Genomic DNA, 10,747 nt, shown 5'->3' with positions numbered 1-10,747 from the left:
AAACGTTTTAAAAATTTAAACGTTATGAAGCGTTTAGCGTTATCTGATGGATATAGCTTGTTTCCCACACAAAACAGAGTGATTGAAAAATATAATATTACAAAACTAACCATAATATATATTTTACTCAGTAATAATTTTATAAATATTTTTTTTTCAGGCAATTATAGGTTTCAATCATTTATCGTTTAGCGATATGTTATTCGTTAACCGTTTCAATCGTTTATTGTTTACTGGTATGTTAACTGTTATTCGTTTCAATCGTTTATTTTTTACCAATATGTTATCCATTATCGATTTCAATCGTTTTTGATATGTTTAACGTTATACTCATAATGTTATAAAAACGTTTTGAAGCCCTGATTAAAACTATATCTGAACTAATACCAACACTTAACTATTTTCTAAAAATTTTACTTACTAATAATTCATTGAAATAGTTCTTTTCAATGCAATAGTCTAAAAATGTAGCAATTGTAAGACTATCTGGAATTCCAATGATTTCATTTTGATTTTTATGCAGTTTTACAATAATTTCAGTAGCCTTATTAATATTATCTCCAAACAAACAGATATTTATCAAATTTCCCAACATTGTACCGGTCCATCTAAAATAAATAAGGTATAGTTCATTTAAAAATATATACAATTGTTTTTTTTTAAGAATTATTTTGGAAAGAATAAAATATCTTTATATGCATAGCAAATTTAAATTAAATTTAGTAATTTCAAGTACCTATTTATATTTTGCTTATAATAATAAAATATAAGTTGCTTGATGCACAAACATTTTCTTTATTTGTTTTTCTTAGGCATTTTACCAAAAGTCAAAACTACAAACTAATAAATAATTCTAAGTAATCATTCAAAGAAATAAGTATAATAAAAATTAAAGACAAGTAATTTTTTAAATTTTAAAATATATATTTTAAACTGATTAAACCGAAATAGTAATAAATGCTTTGTTCCCATGGCAGTGCCTGATGCCCTGCCGTAGTGGGGATGGCATCTGACTGTCGCGGAACGAAAACTGGTTACCGCCGAAGCCTGATCTTAATTGAAATAGAATATAGGGATTTATTGATATTACTATTATTTAAAACGGTACAGTAGTTTGTGAGTCTTTTGAGGATAAAGAAACAGGCAACAGCAGACAATCAAACAAACATTAATTTTTCCTATTTAGATTATAATATAGTTAAATAACTAATAACTATTTTATTTTACTCTAAATGTATTAATAATAAAATTAAAAAAATTGTTAAAAATACAATTAACAGTTTCAAAAGGTTCAGGAATTATAGAACTCATAGTTACTCATAGTTAAGTCTGTTATACTTACGGCATTTTTATTTTACCAGTTTCTTTCCGTTCTTCAATAGCGTCATAAATTGTACCAGATAATAAACCTAATTTTTCCTTAACAGACTGTTCAAAACTCGGGAACAAATTTTGAGCCATACCGTTAATCAACTCTATTATAATAGGTTCTCTATCTGCTTGATCAAACATTAAAATGTCTGACCAAATTTTTGGGTATAGTTCAACTGCAGCAGCAACATTTAAAGTTTTCACAATCAACTGCAACAAAAAATGTAATATTTTCAAAGCATTAAAATGTAGCATACTATATTCTGACTTATATTAGAGTTATCTTGGATGGCAGCTATGGTATGGCTAGTGCATGACGAATGCCACATTCTCATGAATTTCACTTTGTTATTCCAACAACCACCTGTATTATGTTCAAGTTAAGAATCGAAGTGAGTGGCAACCAATTTTTGCCGTGTAGCAGTCCCCCCTTCACTGTGACAAATATTTGTACACCTGTCGTGAAGTATTGCCACACGACTTTGCAATAATCGATCACCAACTATGTTTCTTAACTTGCAGAGTATAGCTTACATTTCACTAAGCCTAACACGTTAAAGCAATTTATAGCCAATAATTGTAAATGAAAGCTTATTTATTGAGGTGTAGAGACTGATTGAAATGGACAAAAATCTGTTGCCACCCAAGATTCCTCTTATATGAAACGGAATATATATGTTAAATTATTTTTAAAATTTTTCATTTAGTTTATAATATTTTATTTCTATAAGTATGATCTGAAAATTACATTGTGAGTTTAAAATAATGATAGTATAATAAAAATTATAATATTTGTATTAAAGTGTTACCTCAGTGATTGACGGTTCAGGTATGTATATGTGTGGGACCAAATCATAGTAATATTTCATTAAAAATTCAACAGATTCATTTTGACATAATATTGCAAAAAAATGCCGACTAAAAATATATGTAGATAGGTAAATAAATTATTATCAAACATCTTATATTATATTTATTATTAGAGTTCGAATTTTAAGCAGTATAAATAAAAAAGCATGTTACACCAATTAATTATTGTTCCAATAATACTAATATTCATGTACATTGTAAAAGATGACCATTTAATGTCCACTTAAGTTATTATAAATGTAGATTGTGGTTTTTTTCCAATATATTATTTTGAACACATCATCAATAACCATCTTTTACTGGTTTTACCAAAAATCACGATTAAAGAAATACTAATTAGTAATTACACAACTCCTATATTAAATTACTTATAACACATGGACCATTCAATATGTTTTACGATAAGACACAGAACAATGTAATAAAGCTCCCCGTAGAACTAGATTGTGGTGAACCCTAGCGGCAAACTGTTGTATAGACTATGGTTGCTCAACTCAATTTTTCAAAAATATCACACAAGGGAGCGCTCAGTAGTTCTTCATTGTAATTATGAAGATATATTATTATCTTGCAATTATGAGAAGGTCTATTTATTTCATAGAATTGTGCAACCAGAATATCTACAACTGTACCGCAAATACATATGTGATAAATTAAAAATTTTACATTAAATATTAAAAAAAGAGAAAAATGCAAGAAGCAATTGCAGGGAAAAATGGCGAGAAAATAAAATATGATTCTATTATTTTTTTTTTTTTAAGGCATTTGCTTACCGAACTTTCATTCGAACCCTACTAATTACTTAAGAAGGTATTTTCTAAAAATAAATAAATGTATATTTACTAATAAACTGATTCTCTATATGAATCTCCAATCAAATTATAATTGTTTGCCTTCAGTAAAATCGAATGAACTCTAAGTGCAACATCAAGATTTTGTAAATGGTATCGGCAATTTTCCATAGCAGCCGTAAAAAAATTAGTATCAGCCAAGTCTTTAATACTTAATGATTTTTCTTCAATCAGATTTAAAATATCAACAAGAATAGTACTTTTGTTTTTTCCTGAAACAAAATTGTTTACAATAAATCATCTAATTAAAATAATGTTCAACATTTTTAACATACTGTCAGAGCAAAATATTTGTAATAAATAATAGTATGATGCTAAACATGGTTCTATATCAAATTGTTTAGCTTCAGCAATTGTTTTCAATGCATATTTTTTTGATTCAGAATTTGATGTCATAGTAGTCAAGACATTAAGAATTGAATTTAAAGTCGATAAATTCATAGGTACACCTGAATCATTCATTTGAGTTAATATTTCCTGGAAAAAAAAATTGTATATTCTATTAAAGTATAAATATTAAGTTGTATGGTTGTCATAATTATTATAATAGTAATATAACTACAAATTAAAGATTTAAAAAATAGAACATGCAAATGTAATAACATATGAGCTATTAAAGTAATAAATACCTAAAACTAAACTTTTGATAAAATAGTCGACATTTTATATGATAAGGATGTAAACATAATTTACAATACTTGTGACAAAATAAACTGGTGGACCTTAATTTTAACAACCACAACAAGCAAAAAATAAAAGCATATAATATAATTAAATTTATTGAATTTTACCAATAATTGTTTTAATTAATTTTATCTTTTAATAATAAAATAAATACAATTACACTTTCTATTGATTTATCAAATCAGCACGATTTAAGATAGTACTATCTTAAATCGTGCAAATCAGCCATAAACAATAATGTTGTTAGTCATGTTAGCAAATATTACGCCGTTAGTTGCATCTTGGTCTTTTCAATCGATGTAGCGCAATATAAATTTAGAGTATAAAAGATTTTATTTTATTCATAATTGTAAATGTATAACAAACACAAACAAACAAATTAATACAAATCAATATTTAAGATAATATTTAAAATTTAGTCAAAAAAATCAAATGATCGTTTAAGATATCTAAGTTATACCAATGTCATAACTGATAAGTCTTGTATAGGTAGATATGATCGCAATATTATGGGTATCAAAATGATGTTTTAATTTTCTTGTAAATAATTTTAGAAATAAATCCTAATTTATAATGACTTGATTAAGAAGATTGAAATAACCAAGGTGACATAGGCGTGGATCCAGAAAATTTTAACAGGTGCTATAAATAAAAAAAAATGTTATACCTTTCTATTTTAGATTACAAAATGTATAACACAAATTTATATTGTTGGTTGCTTTGACCACGGGGGTGACCTGCCAAGTGTATCCATAGCCCTTCCCCCAAGTGGTGTACACTCAAAAATAAATAGGGGTAGCATATTGAATCAATTACCTTTATATTGGTTAATAGGCTTATGGCTATAGCCTATAATTATTCAATAGTTTATTTTTAATATCTTTAAATGTAGTAGAATTTGTATGATGTAAATATTTTAGGGCCAAGGGGTTCATCCATCCACCAACCAAAAAAATCAGGAGTAGCAATTGCTACCCTTGATTCGTCCAGTATGTGCCACTGCTCTCCCCTGAATCTACGTCTGCTAGATGTGAAAATATATGTTAAATAGAAATTATTAATTAAGCGCGGTCAAAACAGTCCATAGTGCGACTAATAAGTTAAATATATTTTCTTAAAAATAACCATATTGAGATAACATCATAATTTTATCCAAAGAAAATACTATGAATACATTTTATTATATTATTAACAACTTAAAAGTTCAACATTCAGAAATACAGTCATGTCCAATGAGCTTATCACTATATGCTCGCCATACCAATGTTCAAAACATTGTTTGTCAGAAAAAAAAAATCCTACCAAAATCCTCAAAATATTCCACTTTCTGTTCTTATTATAATATAATATAATGATCTTAAAACTCTCAAAATATGAAGAAAAAAATTAGTAAGTACCTATTTGCAATAAATGGCAAGTATTTTCAATTAATAACAAGTACTAGCAATAAACAGTGAAGATTTGTTCTGTTATTGAAAATAAGTTTTAAATTAAATTTGCATTTCAAGGTTAAATGTATTATATATTGCTAATTACTTGAAAATTAATATTTTATAATATTGTATTACTTAGATAGATATTAAATTTTAATGATAGCATGTTTCACAATTAATCTGTCTTCTGAATCCCCTAAGATAGTCTGGCTATATACAAGCATAAGAAAAATAATATATCTACTTGTATATGAAGCCACTTATGATCTGCTCCTTCTTTGACATAAATAGCGGTTTTTATAGCTGAATTATATGCGTTGATAGATAAAATAAATCCTTTTTCTTTAGCTTCTTTGTATAAATTGTATGCTTCTTCAAACTAAATTTTAATAAAATACACAATAATTAAAATGTTAGAAACGTTATAAATAATCATAACATTACTAGTAAAATTCTAAAACTATAAAAATAATAAGAAAATGTTTTTATTTAACCTGATTATATTTTGCCATTCCTTGTATTATTATTGAATAATGATAAGAATTAGGAGATTTAATAGTTGAAAAAAGAGTCATTGCAAATCCATTAGATCTAAAATTATTTTTTTAAATAAAATATTGTTAAAATGTTAATATGCTAGAACAATGTACTATAATATGTCTGTATATATTATGTAAATACATACTTCCAAGTATTTCTATGTTCTTCTCGGTTTTTATTAGCTTGAGTATACCAACGTTCTTCAATCCAGTCTTCTTCTAGATCATCTTGATTATTGTAAAAACATACCAACTCCAAAAGTGATTGTTGTGTATCTGAACTTATTTCTAATGATAATTGAAAAAAAAATTGTACTATAAAATAAAAATATATGAGAATAATATTTAAAAATTTACCTATGTCTTTTTTCTTTAACAGGTTATATACAGCTATAGCATCTGACACGATAGCTTTTTCGATTATTATTTTTAATTCATTCTCATCTAAGTCAGAACTTTCATCATATACAACATTAGGGCAAAATTTCTAAAGTAAATAACAGTAAAATAATTTTATTATTTTAATTATATAATTTTTCTTGTGCAATACTATTTTTTTTAAATTTGAATCAATATATGAAGAATATAAGTAAATTTAATTTCAGTTCTTTTTTTTTGTTACAGAATAATAATTTAAGTATTTGTACACATAACCTTTTCAAAATTATTTACTCTTTTTTTGTTTTAAATTATAACAATTTACTTTAATATTCTATAGCACAATATTATTTTAAAATATTTTTACGAGTATTAATAAATAATTACTGTGCTTCGATATTCAATATTTAAATATAAAATAGAATATAAACATATTTTATTTTAAAATACAAAATTAAAGTTGCTTTTTGAAAAAATTCTAAAAATAATATGATAAATGATGGTAAATACTAAATAGAGTTGTATCAATATAAAGCTTAAATGATTTCTTAATGACTTCAAAAACATAAGTTAACATAAAATTGCTGATTTATATTATAAAAATAAAAGTAATAATTATCGATTGTACCTCAATAGGTGGAAATGCTACTTTATGATTAAACAATTCAGGATGTTGATTGAGAATCCAATGTGCTGCTTTTCTACCAGATTCTTGACTTAGGGCATAAGCTCTTTTTTGAAAATTTGAAACTGGAATTAGATATGGGTCATCGTGGTATTTAAAGTGAGCTGCAGTTGGATCGCGTTGAATAGTACTCGATATTGCCTAATTAATTACAGGTTATAAATTTTTTTATCTTTCATTTAGTACTTGGATATTTAGTTACTTGGATACTTTAAATACCCAAGTTACACAATGATATAAAAAATGAAAAATATTTACTTTTAGTATGTCAGTCGAACTTCGATTTATATATTTAGGTATATCAATTTTTATTCCATTGCTTGAAGATTTTTCCAAAGTATTAGATGATAGTCGAAATAATTGAATAGTCTCATTAGATTTTCTTAAGAATGCAGTCCTAAATACACAAGGACATAAAGACATGAAATACTATACAGATTCTTAACTAATAGGTAGGTATTAACAATGCTATACTCTTTTCAGAATAAGCGTGCACACTTTCGCGCTTTCAACTGAGATACTGGAAGGGTCTGACCCACCTGGCCAATGTCAGCGACAGGTAAAGACAGCAGTTGACCACTGAAGACTGATCACAGTGCATCTGACTTTAGTCAGGGGGGTTGGACCCTTCTGGTGACTCAGTTGAAAGTGCGAAAGTGGGTAAGCTGATTCTGAATAGGGTATAGAACAAGTATCATAACTTGAAAGAAATAATGCAACATACCTGTAGTTATTTAACATTTTAAAGGACTATACTTTCAAAACTAGATACCTATAATACCGCTACTAAATAATCCTCTAGACAATTATAGACTTGGTAGTCGGACATAGATGTTAAGCTAACTGTAATTTCAATTAACTATTATGTAACAAATTGCAATGAGATTGTGTATACAATTGTATCAAGTTCTAAAATAATAAAATATTTAATTCCTACACAATATTAGTAAATTAATAAATAAATAATTATTACTTTATTGCAAAATTAAAACTATAGAAAAATTAATCTATGCTCCGGAGTCTGGAAGCATGGGTGATAAGTAAACGGGACAATATCTTTAGTTCCATAAACTATTTGTTCCAACAGTCTTATGTTCCACTAATGTTTTGAATAATATACCTACCTATAATGTACCTACCACGATTTAAGATACTATTTTCGAGTATCTTAAATCGTGGTACCTACCTATAAGGTATATCTTAAACCGTGCTATAGGCCATGAAAAATTATATAATCATATAATTTGTCATGCTATAGGCTATAATATCATGAAGACTTTATGAGTAACATTTAAAAAATTCATTGTTAGCAATTAGCATAGTGTGTACAGTGTACAGACTTAAAAAGTTAAAACACATTTTTATCTTGGAAAGCATCGTGTCAAATTGTTCATAAGAAATGATTGAAATGCATTAAAATCTTAGTCCTACAGTAGGTACCTATAATCTATATAATAAAATATGACATAATAGCAAAATATAAAAAATTTGATTTTAAATGTCATGGTTTTTTTTCCGTATATCACAATAATACAAGGCGATACAAGGTGATGCTGATAGGTACACACGATGTAGAGAAGATATTATCATGTGAAATAATTAAAGACAAATTTAAGAAAAAAAGTGTACTTCGCATGCACATGTCTAATAAATTAAGTTAAAAAAATCAAAGGCCTTCAAAATGTCTATTTTTATGTCATAACAACCATCTAAAAAACAGAATTCAAATTACAGGGCTCTTCACAGAGATACCTAGTGTCATAGGCGCAAATAGCGTTTGGGATTTGGGGGGGCTAAAGCTTTATTTTGATAATTTTGAATAAGCTCAAGACAATGTAGAAAATATTTGGGGGGGCTATGGACATTTTTGAGAGGGCTTAGCCCCTAAAGCCCCCCCCCCCTATTTGCGCCTATGCCTAGTGTTCTCAATTAATAATCTTATAATAATTCATATTGTAATTTAATTAGGTAGGTACCAGAAACATATAAATTCTCAAACACTGTGTCTAGGGGCATTGGTAGGATAATGTATTATAGAATGTCTATAAGCTTGCGGACCAATTTGTATAATTAAATTTGGCATGCGAACTATAACTGAAATAGAAAATCAGAATTGGTACATTGCAGCGATCACAAAGATTTCTGTAAAAGAACATAGGTACGATTTATCAATAGACCGTAAAGGTACTGAGTATAATATATAAGTTCTATGGATTTATCATAGTAAATAATGTTTTTATATTATCTAATATCTATGGCAATCGTCAATTTTCAACATTCATCGGCGTCGATTAACAATTCTAATAATTTTAGTGAACAAAAAAATAATAAGCCATCAATATAGACGAGCATTTCGTTAAGCCGTATAATAATATATTATAATGTAAGTTATAGCACGAAAGGTTATAAGGTCATAAGATATTTCGATAATTTCAAGTTTCAGTTCGGTGCGCGATGAAGATGGATGAAGCTGTTTCTTTGGCGACAGCTGCACTCTAGCTAGATGTTACCGGAAGAGTCGTTTACGTGTAAGTTCGTTTTTATATTATTACTAGGTATTTTACATTTGAATTTTAGATTTCAATTAAATATTTATTGCCACGGCGGAGAATCTGTTAACTGGGTGACGTAGAAGCATTAATACGTTTAATCCCAAAAGCGTAATGTACCTGTAAAATACTCGAGACCGAATAGTCCAAAGGCCGTCTTCGTTTCACCATGGCAAGTTTAATACGTACCTTTTTGCATAAACTATATGCCGGGACGCCGGGAATCACCCTAGGTTTGCACGAAGTATTTACAACAATATAATATTAATTATTATTAATATTTATGACTTTATATTTGATATACATTTATACCTACACTTCATATATTTTATTAGCATACTTACACCTTTTTTAGCTACCCTTACGACACTATGTTTTGCAATTATATATTTTACTATAATTATTATTTTTCATTATAATATAATATAACAATACACTTTAAATTAAGTTAGTTATATTGACTTAATTGGCAGTAGCAAAGAAATCGTAGTGAAAAATTCAGCCACGCTAATTTACGAATCTAAACCAGTGGGATTATCAGTAAATAGAGAAAACACTAAGGTAGTGGAACTATTGGGAAACGACCATGAAGCATTTGCAGTGGAACGAACGGTTTTTGAAAAAGTAGACTAGTTTAACTACCATCAAGAGTAATAATATGACTGGAGTATAGAAATAATAAACCGCATACACAAAGTGGAAAAGGCTTATTATGCATTATTAAAGTTTTTCAAAACCAAATTATTCTCGAGAAGGACAAAATTAAGACTATACATGACTGTAGTTAGACCGACGCTGACGTATGTCTGCGATGTGAAGACCATAACAGCGCAAATGGAGAAAAGATTACTCTCTTTTGAGAATAAGGTATTGAGAAAGGTTTGCGGTACAATATATAATGACGAATTAGGGTGTTGGCGAAGAAGAGCAAACGCCGAAATCCGGGAAATCACACTAAGCTCGAAGGTCACCAACGACATAAAATCATAACGATTGCAACGGTTCGGACATGCCACGCGAAGGGATGAATTAAAGGCTGTGAGGGCAGCCATAGAGTACCAACCAAGTGGTAGACCAAGAAAGTGACAGATTGATGGAGTATATCTGGTAAATCCTGAAATCTGGACGTAGAAGATTGAAAAGATGTTATCAAGAATAGGAAAAGATGGAAGGCCTTGACGATAGTGGTGAAGACTCTTGCAGGAGAGTTATAAAGCCAAGAAGAAGAAGACGTTTTTTCTGTTTGAAATCTTGAGTTGTAGTTTGCATTCTTTAGTAATTTTTTCTATTTTTTTTTTTGTTTTCTTAAATGCATTTGCCTGCAAGTACCCGTGTTCCCCTTTCAAATTTTTATATACTTAACTTTTTTTTGATCTTTTTATATAGA

At 28.0% G+C, this 10,747-nt stretch overlaps 1 protein-coding gene across 1 annotated transcript; it reads right to left on the bottom strand.

Moving 5' to 3' along the window:
- Positions 1-297: 297 nt before the first annotated feature.
- On the bottom strand, positions 298-7,815 carry LOC100159904 (protein PTCD3 homolog, mitochondrial). Its single transcript, XM_029487004.1, has 12 exons — positions 7,536-7,815; positions 7,070-7,208; positions 6,755-6,952; positions 6,106-6,235; positions 5,895-6,036; positions 5,704-5,800; positions 5,454-5,588; positions 3,368-3,569; positions 3,085-3,304; positions 2,181-2,289; positions 1,343-1,581; positions 298-608 (listed from the first exon to the last, which is right to left on the bottom strand). The coding sequence occupies exons 1-12, from the start codon at positions 7,550-7,552 to the stop codon at positions 398-400; spliced, it is 1,839 nt and encodes a 612-aa protein (XP_029342864.1). The 5' UTR covers positions 7,553-7,815; the 3' UTR covers positions 298-397.
- Positions 7,816-10,747: the final 2,932 nt, after the last annotated feature.

The sequence above is a fragment of the Acyrthosiphon pisum genome, chromosome A1 (assembly GCF_005508785.2).
Source record: "Acyrthosiphon pisum isolate AL4f chromosome A1, pea_aphid_22Mar2018_4r6ur, whole genome shotgun sequence".
Taxonomy (NCBI): domain Eukaryota; kingdom Metazoa; phylum Arthropoda; class Insecta; order Hemiptera; family Aphididae; genus Acyrthosiphon; species Acyrthosiphon pisum.
Note: the sequence above shows the minus strand (reverse complement) of the source record. Positions and strands in the feature narration are given on the sequence as shown.